The sequence below is a fragment of the Cyprinodon tularosa genome, unplaced genomic scaffold (assembly GCF_016077235.1).
Source record: "Cyprinodon tularosa strain WSP-4 unplaced genomic scaffold, ASM1607723v1 ctg343, whole genome shotgun sequence".
Taxonomy (NCBI): Eukaryota; Metazoa; Chordata; class Actinopteri; order Cyprinodontiformes; family Cyprinodontidae; genus Cyprinodon; species Cyprinodon tularosa.
Genome location: NW_024039056.1, coordinates 2,542,447 through 2,563,023, shown reverse-complemented (window position 1 = coordinate 2,563,023; position 20,577 = coordinate 2,542,447). Strand labels below are relative to the sequence as shown.

The 20,577-nt window shown below is 37.8% G+C and overlaps 1 protein-coding gene across 1 annotated transcript; it reads left to right on the top strand.

Annotated features, from left to right (window-relative positions):
- The first annotated feature begins 11,957 nt into the window (after positions 1-11,957).
- On the top strand, positions 11,958-18,185 carry ogfrl1 (opioid growth factor receptor-like 1). Its single transcript, XM_038294655.1, has 7 exons — positions 11,958-12,143; positions 13,422-13,508; positions 13,626-13,704; positions 13,832-13,910; positions 15,358-15,424; positions 15,672-15,817; positions 17,064-18,185. Exons 1-7 carry the CDS (start codon positions 11,958-11,960, stop codon positions 17,584-17,586), a joined length of 1,167 nt encoding a protein of 388 aa, XP_038150583.1. The 3' UTR covers positions 17,587-18,185.
- The last annotated feature ends 2,392 nt before the right edge of the window (positions 18,186-20,577 follow it).

The window sequence follows — 20,577 nt, the reverse complement described above, 5'->3', positions numbered from 1 at the left end:
ATTCACTACATCAATGTGTAATATACTATCAAAACCAGGACACAGAAAGCATACTCTAATTATAGCCCCTCTGGAGGGATGTGTGCATTTGCAGGGAGGAAGAGAAGCTGTTCAGATGTCTCGAGTCTAGACAGAGGATCTAGAGTCCATCAAAGTGCTAACATGACAAACTAGACAAATAAAGCTACAGCAGCCTAGTTTAAAGAGCATCGTAAACCATTCCTCATCCTTCCAGGTTACAAATTTCACTGTAAATTGTTTCAGTTTTATTGTAAAGGAATCAATACTTGGTTTTGAAAATTATTTCAAATCTGTGTAGACCCACTGAGTTATTTCTCTTTTTCTTTTTTTTTTTGAGGTATGGTAGATATCTAACAGGTTTGCAGTTTTGGCAAAATTGCCAAATTAATTATTATCTTATGGCAATAATCTATAAACGACTGTATTTTATCAAAACTTGAAGCTTAAGCTTTACAGCTAGATTTAGATGTAAACTTCATGCAGATGGCCAGCAGAGAGATACATTTACTCCACTTGTAAAAATTCAAAAATTCCTTTTTCCAGTTGAGCTGGATTTAAAAAGACAGATGTTCTTTCCTAACTCCTGCTTCCCTTCCAGCAATCTTTTTTTCAACAAGTTGATTTTAGGCTTATATTATATATCTGAGCTATATATGGCATGATTTTCCATGCATCCACTATCTTTCCTAGCTCTTGGCCAAACATTATCTTTGCATAAAACCCAACATTCATCTTGGACACAAATACTTCATATCACAGTCTATGCAGAGACAATGATGTCTATCAAGGAAAGCTTCTTGAATGGACCCAGCAGCCAAGCAAGCTGCTCTTTAACTAACCTTGAACTGCTGACAACATGATACGCCATTAGCATAATAAACAAACCCTTTAGAAACACGGCATCTGGATGTATTATGGTAACTGTAGCTTCAAAAAAAATCTCACTACTGTATATAGTTTTGTTTTTAACATCGAATTTTAAATAAGCTTAAAGGATTGTTTATATACACACACACACATATAGCAAAATTATACTCAAAATAGGTTAACGAATTAGGTCGATTTGCATAAGTGGTATCAGAGCAGGGGTACTCAATACAAATTCAAAGCATGTGAAGACCAAATATCTTGCTTCCGCTTCACATGCACTCTTTTGCATCGGCCTTTGACATAACAGCGATATATAATATGAAGTGTGGGATTCTAAGATGACAAACAGTTACAAAGTTCAGATGTGGTGGTGGTGGTACAGGGTGTTAAGCAGGCAACCCACCTTCCAAGGCTTTGGGCCTTGATGCAGTCGTCACAAGTTTGAGTCCAGGCTTAGTGACCTTTGTCACATGTCTTACCCTCTTTAAACCCCCATTCCCTATATTTTTTAGAAGCTAATGGTATTTGGGAGGTAGTGGCATAGAAATGTGTCAAGAAACCTGTACTAAGAAACATAAACTAGAAAATCAAGTGGGGAAATACTAACAAATATCTAAAGTAATCAAAATAATCTCCAAAACATTCATTCTTTCTTTGGATTTTTGGAGAAAACTAAATCTATGCAGACTAAAAAACCTATTTTAAGGTGGACAAAAGCTATTTAAAGAAGTTAGGGGGCTGCTTTGGCAAGTTTTAAAGTTTAATGTCCCACTTCTACATAAACACACAATATCTCAAGGTGTGAAGAGTGAGGGATAAACTTCTTTAAAAAAAAGAGTATGAAGAATGATACATACTGGTATACAAAAACTAGGTTTCCTTTCCTTTCCCTTTTCTAGGCTGACCAGATAAAACTGCTGTGAAGATATTTCTGTTTGCCTCCTGTTTACCTGTCTCTCTCCATACTATTTATCTTCTTCTTTTTGTTGATTTTTAGGCTCATCTTCTCCCCCTCCCTTTTCCATTTCATTCCCTTTCCTACCCGCTTTGATATTAATCTTGTTTATTTGCTCTCTTTCAGAGAGTGCTCACGCAATCTAAGCTGATTTATTTAAAAAAAAAAAAAAAGTTACGGAGGTAATACAATTCAGAGGTGAGAAAAACAAACAAACACACAGACAGAAAGAGCAGTTGGATGACTTTCATCAAAGAGCAGCTGCGAGACATAGAGACTGGGTCTGAAAGTGACAGAATGGCTGCCAAGCCCCCCTAGGTGGGAATATGTGAACCATGGAGGTGCATCTAAAGGTACATTCCGTCGCTCTCTTTCCTGACTCTCACCCTGACTTATCTTTGCTTACATCTCAGCACTCAGCTTGGATACAATCACTGCACCTTACATAATTCCTGCAGTAACAATGATGTCTGTAGATGCAATAGCACAGTAGACCTTCCTGAGTGTGAAGAGTAACTAAAACATTTTTTTTTAACTAACCTTGAACTGCTAACACGATGTTGCATTAGGAGAATATACAAACCCTTTAGAAACACAACATTTTATGTAAAAAACTAAATTTCAAAAAAAGGAAAAGGACTGAGAGTTATGTTAACAGGTAATTAAGAATATTCACATGTAGAAATGGAATAACAGCTGAACTCTGCAGAACCAGCTGAAGGAAAGACCTTCCTTTGAGCCTCTGGCCAGCAGATATGACCCAAGAAGTCCCAATGTGTCAAATGAAAGAGGAATTACAAAAAACTAAGAAAGAATAAAATAAAATAAAAACCAGAAAACAATAAATACAAATTAAAATGGCTTTAATATTTCAGAAACAATTAAGGTAGCAATTCTTTATTATTTCGAAGAACTCACAGCCATTTGAATTCGCCAGTTGGAATATATGTACACTTTGCTATAATTTTCAACAAAACAATAAAGTTTAGTAAGCATATTTTTTATATTTTCTTAACTAAAAAGCTTTTTTAGAAAGTTTTTGTAAAACAATTAAAGTATTTAGTCAATGTCTTCAATCAAAGTCAACATTGTTGTAAACAAGCAGCACTTTTAGCAAAATTCTTGCTTTGATTCTTGAGGAAGGGGGAGGAGAACAAACTAACTGGGTTTTAAAAGGAACTGCTGTCCACCTCTAATCGACATTTGATTTATGAAACTGAAGCTGATCTCAGAGAATATACAGTTTACCATTTGTGCAGTTTGGCAACACCATTCAAGTCTTTCTATGAAAATAATGTTTTAAATCTAAATATTTTAATTTAATATTTGTCAAATAGATATAATGAAAGCATATTGTTAATAAAGCTTTAATAAAGTTTTACCCTTATAGATGCACAATGGAAAAAGGTTCAATTAGGTTCAGAAAGCCACTGCTTTTGCCCCTCCTAAAATACTGTGCAAAATAATTAAGTTGGAAGCTGGTTTATTTGCTGCCAGACTGTAGCAGCATGAGAAGTTTTCAAACACACACAGCTAAGAAGCTGTGAGTTTAAACACTTGGTGGTTATCTATCTAATCAATTTAGCTAAAAATGGGACAAACCCGTGCCAGAGTCATGCAGCAAAACATTGTCCTTGTTATTTCTATACAAACCTATTTTGTTACTAGGATGTCTGAAAAATGAAGCTACTCTAAAACCTTCAGTTGAAACTTATTGCTGAAACTACAGTTCTGGAGTTTTATTCCAGTTTTGCTACCAAAAATATTTCTATCGACAATAGAAAGTAACCCTGGATCAGTGCTTTATTATTTTCAGTCTTCCTGCTGGAAGAAGGTTACTGACAGGACAGAGTGGAAAAAGGGAATTGGACTGAACAGGTACAATCTAAGACCAAACCTAAGCAGCTGGCCTAGAGACAGAAATATAAGAAAACATTGCCCTCTTGTGGTAAATGATGTAGGTGTAAAATGAAAAAAACGAAAATGTTACCCTTAAAATAAAATGAAAAGTAATTTATTTATTTGTTCATCTGAAGCAAATCAATTTCAATTTTTTTTTTCTTTTCTTTTCAGAGAAACTCTAATAAATTATTTCATTTCCTTCTGGGCACATAACAGTATTTTTTCCAACAAACAAGGTTGTAAGAAAGTCAATTTAATTCATGTAATATCTTCCTTTGATAAACAGTCCCTAGTGCTTCACAGAAAAAGTGTAAAAACATAATAAAATCAAATTATTTTTAGGAAAACAGAATAATAACAATACGTGCTTGAATAGAACAACATAAAAATAGTCAAGACCGATGAAGAAAACAAAAAACAAAAGAGGCTTATTCAACAAAGAAGGCTCAGCAGCCCTGAAAAAGAGATTACACTGAGTTTAGCTTCTAGTATTAGGAATATTAATATATTTTTTTTTTACTTCAGGACTGGATTGTTCCTATCAAAATATATTCTCAGGACAAAGCAGGCCATCCTCATTAGCTTTTTGAGCTTCTTGAAGTCATTAGCTCTGTGCTTTTACCCCAGCAGATGAAGGCACAGGATAGACTTAGAGAAGATCTGTAGTATCTTTCTCAACAAACACAAACTGCTCTGTCCCTTTTTGTAGATTACTTCACAGTTGCATCTCCAGTCGAGTCTTTTGTGCAGGTGAAAACAAAGGTTATTGTACTCCTTCAACTTCTTTTCCTTGATGTTAATAGAATTTGACTTGTGCTGGTTTCTTTTTGGTGCAGTGGGTAGCACTGCTGCCTTGCAGCAAGAAGACTCTGGGGTCGGTTCCTGGCCCGGGGTCTTTCTGCATGGAGGTTGCATGTTCCCCAGTTTGCATGTGTGGGTTCTCTCCGGGTACTCTGGCTTCCTCCCACAGTCCAAAAGCATGACTGTTAGGTTAAAAGGCTTCTCTAAATTCTCCTTAAGTGTGAGTGAGTGTGTGTGTGAATTAGGGCTGCAACTAACGATTATTTTAAAAATCGATGAATCGGACGATTATTTTTTCGATTAATCGATGAATCGGACAAAATATATTTTTTATATTAACCTCTTTATTCCAAAATAAACATTTTAGACAGAACAAACAAGCACACAAGTACAGGTTGCTCATTAACTGTATTGGTGCAATATGAAAAATAAATGTTTGTGTTAAAACTACGCAAACTTACATGAGAAATGTAGATGTACATCCACAAAATATAGGGTACTTTGTTTCATAAAGCGCATAAAAAGACATTTTTGTTTTTAAAAGCCTCTAAGGGGTTCAAACAATAGGCCCCCCCATTTCAACAAATGAGTTTTTTTAGACTAGAAGAGTTCTGCCTTTTAAGACAGGAAAGTACAGCAGTTAAAGTTGCTACTTGAGAAAATACTGAACCATAGAGATAAAAATAGCCCTGTGATTCAAATTATAAATTGTATTTGGAATAAAAATGAGAGAACTAGGGGTGCTAAAAAACACATCCTCCAAAGACAGATATTTACATGGGAATGTGGCAGATAATTAATTGACATATTACTGATCTTGCTGGATTTTATTCTGCTTTACTTCTATAAATTGCAGGATCTTCTTTACTTTATCTTTGCCAGAAGATTTAAACTTTAAAAGCCTTGCCCTCATAATTTGCAAGTTAATTTATTTATAAAGTAAATATAAACGCTGCTTAAACTAATTCAAATGAAATTAAAAGTAAAATAAGTAGCCAACCTTATTACTGTCTGTAAGTAACTGTCTGTAGGTAGGTAAGGAAAGCATCAGATGAGCTACCTGAGAAACTAACGTAACGTTTCCCCCACTTTAAAACCAAACAAACATGGTGGTTCCGTGCCATGTTAATTTCTTTTGAAAAAAGTTGCATGTTATCACTTTTTTCGCTTTACAAAGCACAGGCTATTTTAATTATTGTGATCAATTTGCGCCGTCAATCCCGGTGCATGCGCGCTTCATTTGCAGTCTGGACGCTGAGGCTCTGACTGAGAGGGACTACTGCGGGAAAACGCGGTTGGTGTGGGGGAGGCGCCCCACGGCAGAGTAGGAACGATACATGCTTTCACGTAAGAGTCTCCAAAAGCCGCCAGTGACACCGAAAAAAGTCGCCAGATTTGTCGCTAGTCGCTTTTTTGAAAAATAGTCGCTGGAGGGGTCTGAAAAGTCGCGGAGTTGGCAACACTGCACCTGCGGCGCTGACTCGCTCTGCCGTATTTTTTTTTCTTCCTCTTTCAGTCAAGAGGCAGTGATGACGGCGCGGCGGATGACGCAATAATCGCGCGACACAACTAATCGATGATGAAATTCGTTGCCAACGCTTTTAAAAGTAGATTTTTATCGATTTTATCGATTCGTTGTTGCAGCCCTAGTGTGAATGGTTGTTTGTCCTGTTTGTCTCCGTGTTGCCGTGCAATGGACGGACGACCTGCCCAGGGTGTACCCAACCTCTCACCTGTAGACAGCCAGAGATAGGCACCTGCACCCCTTGCAACCCTGTTTGGGATAACCGTGTCAGAAAATGGATGGATGGTTTCTTCTGTATTCTACAAGCATCTCCCTAGTTTTATTGTTTTGTTTGTTTTTCTCATTCAGGATGGGATGACTGTTTCCACATTATGCCACAAGGTGTTTCACCAGCTATCTATACTCTGATTTTTGTCCGTCTATGATGCACACCTGCTGAGTCATCTCAGCATTTCTGCAGATGAAAGGAGTCTGTCTGGGAGTCAAAGATCTAAAGAATAAAAAGAATTACCATCTGCTGTGGGGCTCCTAGACTGTTGACCCTTTAGTGTCACAAACTATGGTCTGTTTTTTAGGTAGTCTTTTATCCAAGGGATTTTTCATGCCTCCACCTGAGTCTTTTAGAGAGTTGATAAAGCAAACCAGGCTGAAAACCAGGCTGATTTGTGTTAAATGCACTGTGCTGTCTGCTAGGTCTAAATGGCAGGGAGTTTGTTGTAGCAGGTGTATGATCTCATCTTCAACTTTAATTTCAGAGTTATATGAAGACTGCAGAGGGTTCTAGCAGCTTCTTGTTGGCCTTATCATGTGGACAACAAGAGCATCTGGGGGACAGTGATTCGCCTACATGTTATGAATGCTGGCGTACCATAACGAATAAATTATGAACAGTTTAGTTTCTTCCTTCAAATTGTTTGCCCATAGGAAGACGTTACTTGGATATAACCTAAGGAATATCTTCAGAACAGCTCCAAATGACACAAAACTCATATGGGTGAGTAGAACATGATGTAACAACTCAAGGGCCCAAAGTAAAAGCATTCATTCTTGTCAGACATGCTTCATTTCACAACAAAATCATAGAGACATTATCAGAACTAACAAACACTGATTTTCAAAATAAGCTGTATAAATCAACTTTCAGTACAACTTTCTGTATTCTTTATTAAAGTATGTGTTAGAGTTACTATACCTGAGGCAACAGGCCTTAAACCTTTAAAGAAAGTATTAAAATGCTTTCTCTAAAGGAATATTGACAACTCTAACCTGTGATTATCTAGTTTTGTGAATCTGCATCTGGATCTTTACAGTTTGATGTCATCCGCTTCCAAATGTATTATCTGCTTGGTCCTGACAAATCAGGAAAGCATAAATAATAACAAAACAATAGCTAATGTGTAGGGCTTAAATCTGCTCTGTAGGTTAGAGTGTATTTTACAAAGTTATTGACCCTATATTTGTTGTATCATTTTACTTAAAAAATATTAAGAAAACTGAACCTTATCATAAAAAATGGATACAATCTATGAAACTACATCATTATTACGTACTATTATTATGTACACATGTTGATTTTATGTATACACATGCATATTTTTATCCTGTGCTGGCAGTGCTTTTATTTTATTTTATTACTTTTATTTATTTTAGTTATTTTATCTTTTTGTGCAGCACTTTGGAAACCTCGTGTTTATTTAAACCGTGCTATATAAATAAAGTGGATTAGATTGGATTGGATTAAGCATGTCATCTTATTCATTTTCTCGTGATGTCACAAGAGGCAAAACTGATGAACCCTCAGTTCCTTTATTTGCTTGCACAACAGAAACTACTTTAATGACACGATTGATCAAGTCTCGATCATCTCTTCCTAAGTTTCACTTTATTTCCCGCGAGTGTCTCCTACGTTTACACTGATGTCAGAAATGCACTCAGTTTCTCTCATCACAGCAACTTCAGAAGCTGCAGCAGGGAAGCCAGGCAAACCCTACAGTCAAAGTCACATCAATGTTAAAAGTTCTGTTCATTCTGCCAAATGCCACAGCCTCATCTACAGGGGGCATTTATTTGAGCGAACAGGTAGGCCAAACTACAGGCTCACAACAGCAACAAAAAATATTGAGCTCTGGTGTACTTTTCAAGGTTGATTCAGTAAGTCTGATTTGAATGATAACTGCTTAGATCTTACATCATATTTCCATTCAGCTATGCACTAACTTTGTCTTATGCAAATTAGGGTTAGAACCAACACCTCACTCCTTCTCAGCAATGACACGGCCTAGTTTTTTTTTTAAACCTAAGGCAAGCATCCCCAAAGTCGGTCCTCGAGGGCCGTTGTCCTGCAGGTTTTAGAGGTTTCCCTGCTCCAGCACAGCTTATTTAGATTAATAGTTGATTAACAGGCTTTTGCTGAACTGGATTAATCAGCATCAGCTGTGCTAAAGCAGAGAAACCTCTAAAACCTGCAGGACTGCGGCCCTCAAGGACCAACTTTGGGGATGCCTGACTTAAGGGGACTAGGTACTAAAAAAATCTAGGAGGAATGCTCCAAATACAAAGTAATTTTACAATGTTTAAACAAACAATTTTAAGATTATTTTACCATCTCCAAACACAGCTGACAGTGTTTAGTGAACTTTTTAACCATCAGGATGCTTTTATGAGTTAGTTATTTACATAGAGGCCTGTCACTACCCAATTGTTTACATGTGCAACCAGAAATACATCCAAATTGCTACAGAAGATGCTTTAGGAAACACTGTGGAAAGGAATGGGCTCTATGAACAACTCCACTTCTTCCAGAATTTGGAGCAGCTCATTTGTTTCCTGATTTCAATCCTGGATGAACTGATTAATCCAGGTGTGTTTTGCTACTGTCGTCACGGTTACTGAGGTCAGGCACACCTGAGTTATTCATCAATTAGAGAAAGACAGAAAACAAATGAGCTGCTTTAATTTTTGAAAGTAGTAGAGTTGTGCATAAAGACCATTGTTAAATCCTTAAGTATAAAAGCATGCTGAACTAAATTGTACAAAATGGTAAAAAAAACAAAAAAAACACTTTGCTGACAGGGTAGATGTGTTTGCTTCCTATTTGTTAAATTTATAATTTGCCAAAAGTTAATGAACAGTCCAGCAGATAATGATTGCACAATTTTAATCTTACCTTTTGTTGTCTTGTTCTATCTTGAGGCGACAGTGGTGTCGGATGACGGAGTTTGCCCTGCAGCCAGAGGGTTGCTCTGGGTTTCAGTGTTGTCGTGTCCTTGGGCAACACATTTCACCCGCATTGCCTGGTGGTCAGGGGGCCTGGTGGCACCAGTGTACGGCAGCCTCACTTCTGTCAGCGAGCCCCAGGCCAGCTTTGGCTACAGTGTAATTTGCTTTCATCAGTGTGTGAGTGTGTGTGTGAATGGGTGAATAACTCAATGTAGCGCAAAGCGCTTGGTCAAGTCCTGTATAAGTACATTTATTAAACATTTATTTTATTACACACTAGTTATACTAGCACAACGAAATACGGCAATAAACCAAACATTTATTACAATGAAATACAAATGGATAAGTGATAGATGTTCTGTTAGAATTACAGTACAGAATGTGCTCGAGTCCAAACAGATCGAATAGTGACCAGGATAAAGGTAATCCTCAATCTTTATTCTGTCAACCCTTTGCAAAGACAGTGGTGGTGAAACGGCATGCCAGATAGTTTGTAGTGTTTTCAAAGCTTTATCCTAAAACATCATAATATTTTGATAAAGCTTATAGTTAGAGTGGCTCAGATTACAGTATCTTGAGCTATCTCTGTAGTTATGCTGCTATAGGCTTAGACTTCTGGAGGACATAGGGACCCCCATTTCATCATTCGCTTCATTCTGTCTCTATTCTCCCAATCTGCAGAATCTGTTAGTTCTCTAACGTTATGTTCTCTTTGCTTTTTCTCATAGTAGCTTTTTCCTTGCCTTTTCCTGTTTGGCTGTGACACCATCCTGGAGAGAAATATCACCTGTGCTGCTTCCATCAACACCCTTGTTTATAGATGCTGGAGATCGGGCTGTTTTATCTCTGCTTCTCTCTCCTTGAACCCCAGTCGGCCTCGGCAGATGGCCGCTCACACAGAGCCTGGTTCTGTTGGAGGTTTCTTCCAGTTAAAAGGGTGTTTTTCCTCTTCACTGTCACTACAAGCATGCTTAGTGTGAGGGATTGCAATTGAGTCAATGAGTCGATGCAATCTACTGGTTTTCCTTAGATAGAAAACTTCAATCAATTTGACTGGATGATCTGGTTCAACTGTAAAGTGCCTTGAGATGACTTGTGTTGTTGCTATCTAAATAAACTGAATTGAATTAAAGGGACACTATGCAACATTTTTCAGTTAATTAATGTGTTCCATAACGTTATGGATGACTAAATGAGTCATTTCAGGTTGAACAAAGGTATTCTCGGCCGCCCTGGTGGTCTGTGGGGGAAATACTGCACTTGCAACTGCAGGAGCACCGACCCGCACCCACAGGCTCAGAAGTCTCGTGAGAGTCAGTCTTGCTTTACGGCGAGAACTGCTACACCCCCCAGTTAAAAGCATTCTCGTTGCTAGCACAGTGGCAATCTTTGTGCAGTTATGCTACGTTCACGCAGCAAAAGCAGCAAAATCGCATCTGCTGCTTCATTTTTGCTGCTTGTACCAGTTAGTACTGACGCGCGGCTGAAGCAGCTTTGCTGCTCTGGCTGCAAAAGTGTGTCTGAGGCGCGTTGGGCGGAGCTTCACTATCCTTTCTCTGCCTTGCAGCTATATTTGCTGTGATCAGTGGGAATAAAGTAGTTTTAATATGTTTTTAAGTGAGAAAATACACCTGAAAACGTAATCAGTGCAGTCAGTTCATTCAGATTATTATCCTGCCTTCAATATTTTTTCTGTCGGAGCCGCTCAGACCACCACATACCAGCGGGGCGCCGACAGTATGGATCCCTTCATCAGCAGCGGTTCACCGCGGCAGCTGGTAGGTGTTTTTCATCTAAATAATCCAAACTGCATATTCTGCCGGCAGATTTCTGCATTTTAAGTTAATTTAGGCGTCAATAAACTGTTTAAGAGCAGTGATCATCAGCGCTGTGTCTCTCTCCCTGCGTTAAACGCACCCGACGCGCTGCTGCAGCCGCTCAGACGTGCTGCGCCTGCAGCTCAAAACGCGCCGCGGGACCTTTGCATGTAAACTCACTGCCTCTGTCGCGCCAGCTACATCCAGTGTGAACGCAGCGTTAGTCATTCGCTGCTAAGCTCAAAACAACCGCGCCTGGCTTGACGGAGAAACCAGGAGAACAGCTGAGCATATTTACGACAGTGCACTTTTACTTTCGCCCTCTGGAGGGAGCCTCACTGGAAAATCAACACCGGTTGCATAGTGTACCTTTAATATCTAAGATGGTCTTTGTGAACTAAATATATATGATATGCATAATATGGTTTGGGGTAAAAGTCAAATTGGTTGAATGTCTTATGATACATTTAAATTTATAATAGTGACTTTCAAATATAGTAAAATATTAATTATGCATAATTATTCAGTATAGTTTCAAAGTTACTTAAAATATTAAATAGTTGGGGGAAATAGCAGACAAAGGACTGTTTATTTTTATTGGCCCTCTTAAAGGCAGGAGATGGTTGTATCTGCAGCTTTAAGACCTCCCCCTTCCTCCCGGTGGCACTAATCACCACCCATACTGAAACGCGCATCATTGCTGCTGATGTGGAATTTCCCCCTTTTTTATGCTGTTTAAAAGCTCAGTGCTGAAGCCCCTGAACGCATGCAGCAGCGGACCCGATGATGGAGCGTCCAGCGCAGACGGAAGGACAATAACAGGGGGCAAGAGTTGCATGCATTGTAAATGGGAAACCTGGTGGGCAGCTGGCGCTTCAAGGAGCCGAGCACCGTGGAGGAATGCGACTCGACGTGGGGATCGGACTCGGAGAGCGATGAGCCGACGGCTGAAGATGACAGCGGCATTTCCGACTCCGTCAGCCCAGCGGAGAGCGATCGGACCGCGGGACAAAGCGGGGACGCTGGCCTGCAGGTACAAGGAGGGGGTGATGAATGTGATGCACGCGCTGGAACAGACGGACGCACCGCGCGCTCCGTCAGCAGCGCGCGGTGTTCTGACAAGGCCAAGCTGAGGGCAAACTTCATTTTCGAAACCTAACATTTAAATGTAAAGTCGGTGACAACCTATAGGTGGCTTTTCTAACGGAGAATCATTAGGGAGACTTATAAATAGATTGTCATTTTTATATTTGTTTATATGGCTTAAAAAGCACCTTACTCTGCAAATATACAGTATATGTACAGTATGGTTCATTTCAGTGTGACTGGCTTAACCATTATAGCAGAAAAATGTTATCAAGGCAACCAGCAGATTGCACTGGATTTTTATCACAATATGATCCCAATTCTGCAAGAAAGGGGTGACAGTGGGGAGCAAAAACCTGCAGAGGAACTGACTGTCAACTAAGGCTGCAAATAAAGATTAATTTGGCTATTTTTAATAAAAAAAATAGAAATGGAATTAGTTGATTATTAAATTAATAATTGATAAAACGTTAATAATTTCAGCTGGCCTGTTAACATATTTTTCATATATAATACAAAGCAGCACAGTTCATTATTCTGAAAATGCAAATGTGTTTTAAAAGCCTTCCTAAAGGATCAAAGAGAATTGTAGTAAAAGTGCATCTAAGAAGAATGTTTTTTGGGGAACTTGTTTTGATGAGAAGACGAGGCGACATGTGAGAGAGCTAGCATTAAAGTTGGTTTTATTCCTTATTCTTTTTTTGTTTTTTTTTTGGTATAATAATCATAGGCACAGCTTACATTAGCTTCAAGTTCAGCCTTCCTGTTTTCTGCTCAAATTGTTGCTCTCTCTAAAACTAACAAATCGGCAGGCTTATCTCAAGATGTGGTAAAATTGGTTTCTTTAAGAAGTCCAGAGATGTCATAACCGTCTAAATGTAATCACTAACTAAGTGAGTACATTTTTCGCAAATTCTAAACTATACACAGGGTTCACATGCAGGATCCTTCTCCAGGGCCTGCAGCGTGGTACTGATGTGAGTTGGCCTCCTTTGCTGTTTAGAAGCGAATGAATGATGACAGCACTTGACCTCAAAAGAGAGCAAATGCTTTTAAATCGTTTGAACAGCATATAAGAGCTACACTCCATCTGTTGTAACATGGGATTATTTATTTATTTATTTTGCTCTGTTTTGACCTGTATTTTGACCTCTTTACTTTTAGCTGTCTTTTCATCTCTTCCTCTGCTTTATTAATGTTCTTCTTTTCCATCTTCCACTTTCAGCTGACTGATTCCCCAGAGTCTGCTCCTAAGATGAAGAGGAGTTTTTACGCCGCCAGGGATCTCTACAAATACCGTCACAGCTATCCGGTATATTCACACAACCTTGCATGTTCCAAAAACAAAAAAAAATCCTTTCTTCTACCTCCACATAAATGCATGTAGATATCCTGAGTTAATGTGTTCACTCCATGTGTCTCTGTGCAGAACTACAGAAAGTCCAGGCAGCCAAACGAGTATCGAAACCTGCGCTTTTACATGAACAAAATCCCACTGGTTCCCGATGGTAAGATCAGAAGCAGGATGCAGGAAAATCCATTTTTGATTTTGCTGAAGCAGATCAGTTGACTGAGCTGAAACGTGAGTGACGTATGAACACGTGCAACATTTCCTGTTCCGCTTCCTCTCCTCAGGTATTTACATCGAGGAAATTCTTTCAAAGTGGAGAGGCGACTATGACAAACTGGAGCACAATCACACCTACATTCAGTGGTAAGCGGAGATCCGTTTGTAATACAATTAGTCAGTTACTAGCAATGCAAAACCAAATTTAAAACCATGTATTTATTTTGAGTATTTAATTTTTGCTTAAATCTTTTTTTTTAATATGGATTTGATAACTCAAGTCTTGATATAGAATATCCCTGCAGCCCCTCAGAGTGTTGTTATTCAATGTTGTGCTTTAATTCATATTTTTTTTTAGTTTAATTGTCAAAGCTGGACCATGCTTCACTCTCTGGCAACCTTTTTTGGAGATTAATTTGAGTATTAAAGCAAATATTGCCAAGACGTGATGACATATTTCATTATTGGTAAATAATGAAGACCCATGATTTCCAACCATCTATCCTAAAATGTGTTGTGCTTCTATGTGAGTTCTGCATATATCCTGTGTTGCAGTTGGAAGGCTGGACAGCGGTGATATTTTGAGATATTGTACAGTTAGCAACAGATTAGAATAACAACACATCCCTGTCCTAATTTATATTTGTCCAGTCTCTGGAACACCACCTTCACTACCAGAGATTTGGAGCATGATAAGTGACTACATAATGAGATGCTACTTCTTTTTTTTCCTATAAATTTGTAGCCGTTGGTTTTGGAGACACATTTAGGGAGAAACTTCTGGGTCTCTTAGTTTGTTAACCAACTTATGAGGTTGTTGGAAGCTGGATGTTTCATGCTACTAGATATGAGATAAATACTGTTTCATGTTTAAGGACATCATACATATCAATAACATATTTATTCTTGGGTGCTGCCATTTTTATTTTATTATTATTATTTTTTTTTTGCTTCTCTGTATAATTGAGTTTTTGTTCATTTACTCAGAATCAGGTAGGACTAAACTTTTTAATCCCCTTATTTCATTTGAGTTTTTTTACGTTTGTTATTTACTACAAAAATGATCAGAAATGCCCCTAACAAGTAAAGAGTTTGGCTTCTTTCAAATCATAACTTAGTTATTTTGATCAATTTTATTCAGGATGACTTTTATGCTTTTACTGAGGTCATAAATCTTCACCTTAGACAGTAACATTTAAAGCAGGTAAAGCTTGTCTTAAAAAGTTCACTCCTTGTCGTGGTCTGAATGGAAATATTTTTAATGTAACCAAATGAAATGGTTTCTTTCCTGTATGTTAGGTAACATTTGACCTCATTAAGTTGAAGGTTTTCTCAACATTTAACACAATATTGACCTTATCTCCTTCATATCAGAGTTGCGAGTTTTTAAATGGGGAACTTTAATATTAAATGTTATTTTAAAGATAATCTGCCTTTATAAGAGAGGAGTGAGCTAATTCTGCTTGTTGTAAGCAGCACTAAAAAGTGCTGAGGAAGTGACGCTCCAGCTAATTATCAATATTATTCCCTGAGTAATCATCCTCTCATTCATTTCTTCTAACCTGGATTTTCGTCTCCTTCCCCTGTGTCCCAGGCTGTTCCCATTAAGAGAACAAGGGCTCAACTTCTACGCACATGAACTGACTCAGGACGAGATCAAAGTAAGGTCCAAGTTTACCAATAGAACCTGGCTTCTTTGTTTTATTTTAGTGCTAAGTTTGAGAAAATGTGTCAATTATGCCCCAATACTCATTCATCAACATTAATAACTAATGTATATTTAGTTAGAGACAAAGCAACGTTGCAGAGGAAACAAAGTAACCATTTCTCTGTATAGTCTTTACAAGTTCTTGTCTGTGTAGAAAGGTGCTGATGAACCGAACCTGTTTTTCGTTTTAAACCCATCAGGAATTCCAAAGCACTCGGGAAGCAAAGCGGAGATTCTTGGCGGCTTATTCAATGATGTTGGATTTTTATGGCATCAAACTGCTGGATAAAAGTGGTAATGTCGCTCGGGCCCCCAACTGGCAGGAACGCTTCCAGCACCTTAATGAGTAAGCCTACACATGCACACAGCATGCTGTGCAGCAGCCATTTGATGATAAATTGCTGAATATGTGTGGGGAACCCTATCATTTCCTTTCCGTTTGCTACTTTTCCATCTTTTTAGGAAGGTAATCATTCTAATTTCAATGCAACTGAAATGCTCCCCCATTGGCAGCCAAATATAAAGCAGCATGTTTTAAGTTACAAGGAAATTGATTTTTCTTCCACATGCAATTCAGGTGATTCATGGCCTATAGGAAATGTCTGTTTACTTCCAGAAGCAAATGCCTGTATGATTGAACTAAATAGAACAGAATAAGTTTATCACAATTAGGAGATTCAGCTGGGAAAAGTTTAAAACTAATAAAATGCTCTTGAGTTTTCAAAGATGACATGCTCAGATCAAGGAGCGGCTAACTGAATAAGATGAATTGAAAAATTTGCAAAATTAATCATTTTCATTTCTGCATGAAAAATAGCTGCAGGACTTTACAAAAAACTTGAAAAAGGATGAGATTAACAGCAGAAACGTATGTTCTTTGCAACATGTTTCTTGATATCGGGTCTGTAATTATCCGTCAGATTTATTTAGCCCTCGCAACTATTAGAAGTACTATTAAAAGGTCTTAATCAGGGCACTCTTTATACTGTTTTCATAAAAAGGATGTTTAGTTATTATAATGTAAGTTTGAGCCAACATATCAGATTCATCATCTTTACCATCTCTTCATTGAACTACTTTTTTATTTTGTTATTATTTAACTATGATCTGTGTTTTTTTGTGTTGTCAATGAGAAGCAGCCCATTTAAACACAGAAGCTCTGATCCTGGTGGATTTATTATCTGTAAGGAAAATGAAGGCAGCACACAAAGTTATCTCCAGCATTAGCTCCATCTTTGGTTCTACTGAGTAAAGAAAAATGGCTGAAAACAGAAGCACTGAGGCAGGTTTTTTTTCCTATTGAATACAAACACAATTGGAGCTCGGTTAATGGCGGAAGTAATCAGAAATGCATTATTGTAGAGTAGCAGGAGAAAATGGTTATTAAGAGGGGTTTATTAAAGTAATCGCTTCAGTCTTTATGTTTTTTCCCCATTAATTTCCCAGCATATCACAGGGCTGGGAGCACTTATAAGATGGTGTGTTTACTCCTTCAGGAGAAGAACCTTGTAGAACAGTTACACTCTGCTACAATTTGCCTTTTAATCCATCAGAATTTTCATCAACTACTGCTTCATTTTTTTTCTTCTTAGGTCTCATCACAACTACCTGAGGATCACTCGCATCCTGAAGTCCCTGGGTGAGCTTGGCTACGAGGCTTTTAAGGCCCCGCTGGTTCGTCTCTTCCTCCAGGAGTCGCTGTGCAACGTCACCCTTCCGAACATGCAGCACAGTGTGCTGGAGTACTTCGTCTACACCATCCGCCTACCTGCCACACGGCGACGCCTGCTCCGTTTCGCTCGCAAGCACTACAAACCTGCCCACGCCTTCCTCTGGGGGCCGCCGCCTAAGAAGGGAATCACTGGCAGCGTCGGCGCCGGGAGCAGCGGGATCAGAGCTCCTGCTCCCACACCAGAGCTAAACAGGAGGGTAGAGGAGAATACTTCCTCATCAGTGAGTAGCAGGATCACAGTGTCTTCCCATGATGCCATAATGTGCCAGGACTTGGTTGGAGGAGGGATAAAGGGCTTCCCAGACCTTGGTTCTTATGAGGCCGGATTGCAAATGCCACTGATGCCCGTTAGTGGGAGAAGAGAGAGGAGTGAGTACAGCTAGGCTCACTCCCTTTGGAAAGAGATTGTCTCTGTTTTATATTTATTAGATACTCAGACCCAGGATATCAGCAGTGAAACACATTTAAAATAATAAACAAAAAAGAGAATCAGTTCAGGTTAAGGGCTTAGAAATACATTGCAAAACTGGTTACATATAATTATAATCTCATTTTTTAGACATATCGTAATTTTCAATGACCTTCCAAAACCATTCAAACCAGTGGAGACATGAATTAAATGACTTTTGTCAGAAGGACTGAACTTTTATAAAGAAGAAAACACTGGGTAGATGTTTGCCTTACATCATGATTCACCATTAAGCTCTAGTAGGAAGGCAATATTGATGACTAGAATAGTTTGTTTTATTTGTGCTTTCTTTATCTAGGGAAAAGATGAGTTACTGGTGAGCAATACTTTAAAACCAGTTTTTTTGATTGACCTAAAGGCCTCGTTATTTTTGTTGATAGCAGACACAACCGTGTATCTACTCTGTGATTTTTAATGTTTCACCTGAAGAGCAAAATACAAAACCTTTTAGTTGATTTTATAAAAAAAAAAAAAAAAAAAAAAAGGGAATTGTAAGGCTTTTGGTGACATTCAGTCCTGGTAAAAATTGAAACATCCGGTGTGTAAACATTAATTAATGGAAAAATATCCTAGACTCAACAATGTTTAGAGGTAGTTTCCTTTAAGAGGTAAGGATAAATTCACGAGAGCTTGCTTCGTCCTTAATTACTTCTTATCAATGGAAGAGGCATGTAAAAAATTTTTTAAAAACCCTTAAAAAATCAGATTTTATTACAGCAGTATGATCTCAAATGTAATGTGTAAAAGATCTAAATAGGTTAGAAAATAATATTTTACTATTAAGTCAAACTGCTTTTTACAATCCGCTGAACTCCCTTTTTGCAAATAGAAAAACATCAAGTCAAATCAGATAAGAGGTTGCATGGATTTTCTATGCCATTAAGAATGTTTGTAAAATAACTATTATGGAAGGCTATTTATGTTTCTCTATAAAAGATCTGCAGCATTGCAGATCCTTATCAAACATTTATCCCTTGTCATTTTAAACCAACCTACAGATTAGTTTGCAGTTGTCTGATTCCAAATAGAAAACTCCACAAGTTTACATTTGTGAATGTAGGACTGAAAAAGTTTATTGTTTAGTTTCTTTTTTTGGTATGTAGTTACTATGGCGACAGAATAGGAGTCTTTGCTCCACTCTCTAACAGAGACCTTTGTGGTATGTGCTGCTAATATATTCTGGTTCTTGTCTTCGTTATCAGAGTTCCCATTGTTTTAAGCTCGTTACTTATTATTTAACTTCCTTACTTTTACCTTAATTAAATTAAATGCTCTAAACCCCTTCCGATTATGGTCATTAGGTATTAAGCCTTTAAAAGTCAACTCTAGGCATTGAAATCTCATTCTATAGACCATTTAAAATGAGGTTGTGTTTCTAAAAAACTATAGAGGAAACTGTAAATGCTTGTTTTGTCATCCACCCATTGCTGAGATCAAACCTTTTTTATTAAGTCCTTTGGTGCCAACAACAGAAAACTTTTATAAGCACATTCTGCACGGGTTGTAATGTCACCTATAAGCCCTCTTTTCCTAAAAAAAACAACAACAAAAAACAAACAAACAATAGAAAACACTATAAAAGTTGATTTTGAGTGACGTTATCGTGACCGAACAGGTGGCATGTGTGTTTAATATTTTTGACAATCTGTCTTCCTTAGTCAATACACTATAGGTTTCTCTGAACTGCTGCACACTATAAAGAAAAGACCTGTTCAACTTGTGTAACCTTGGCCAATATACAACTTAATGTGAACTTTAACCTTAAGTAGTTCTGACCATGTTTTTAGTCTGTGAAGTTGACTTACTCCTTAGGCCTATGCTTGTAGAGCTGCAGTACTCATTGTGCTTAAATAGGTATGTTAATTTGGAAAAATTCTCTTGCACAAATATTCTAATTTAGCTCAGAAAAAAGGATGTAGTACGTACCGTAGATACCTGCACTAAAATCCTGTAATTTATAAAGATGGTTAGAGGCCAATTAAGTCTAATTGTTTGACTTATCTTTTCTTGCAATTGAAAGAAATCTGTGAAATTAAAAGCCATGCCAGATGTGAACCAGGCATTTTTTTTTTTGTGGGTGGGGGGTTGGGGATGTTTAGGGAAATCGGTTCTTCCTGACTTAATCACATGTTCTTCCTGTGGGAACAGATGACAAGGTTTCAACATCACTCTTCCGCCAAGTGTATCTGATATAATTGTAAAAGTACCTTATCAGGTAGATTGTATGATAACATGGACTTAAGTATGTCGACTCTTTGTGAAAATAATATGTAAACATACAGTTTTGTGTGTGCAGGTTTCTCTTATATTCATAAGTGCCTCTTTTGTATGTTTTGTTTATACCTGTATGCTATAAGTAGTGTCTACACCAACTTCTTCTACTTCCTGATTTTTGTACAGCCTTTTGATATTTAAGTTATAGTTTGCTTTGTAATCATATAATCTATTGTTATTAATGTACAGGAGGAATAAGCCCCTTTGAAAGAATTACTGTAGTGGAAAAGTTATTTAAAATATTTGTATCTGGCTTCTGCAATAAAATGTGACTGTTCTACTCAGTATTTCCTCAGCTCAGTGAGAAGTGTTTTTGTTCATTAGGTTTAGGTGTCAAGAATGCATTCAGCATTTAACATGAATCTTATGTCATGAAAAAATGAAACCTTTGTTTGTTGTTTTAAGAAAAAAATATTAAATGCTTGAAAAAATCCAAGAACTACAGTAATGAACAGCAGTCGAGGTACCATCAAACTAAAAAATGCTGTTGATTATAAGGCGAGTTATGTTATTCTTGAATAATCTGGAATGTACCTGTTTTAAAAATGCTTTGAGTGTTACACCAAACACCTACCTTACCATCTCAGTCCATTATGATTTTTAAAACTAAAACTTTCCAATCCTCTTTTTT

Excerpts from the sequence above, each read along its gene's own strand:
- ogfrl1 (XM_038294655.1), top strand. The coding sequence starts at position 11,958 with ATGGGAAACCTGGTGGGCAGCTGGCGCTTCAAGGAGCCGAGCACCGTG. Across the intron at positions 13,705-13,831 it reads AATCCCACTGGTTCCCGATG|GTATTTACATCGAGGAAATT; the intron begins GTAAGATCAGAA and ends TCCTCTCCTCAG. Across the intron at positions 15,818-17,063 it reads CGCTTCCAGCACCTTAATGA|GTCTCATCACAACTACCTGA; the intron begins GTAAGCCTACAC and ends TTTTCTTCTTAG.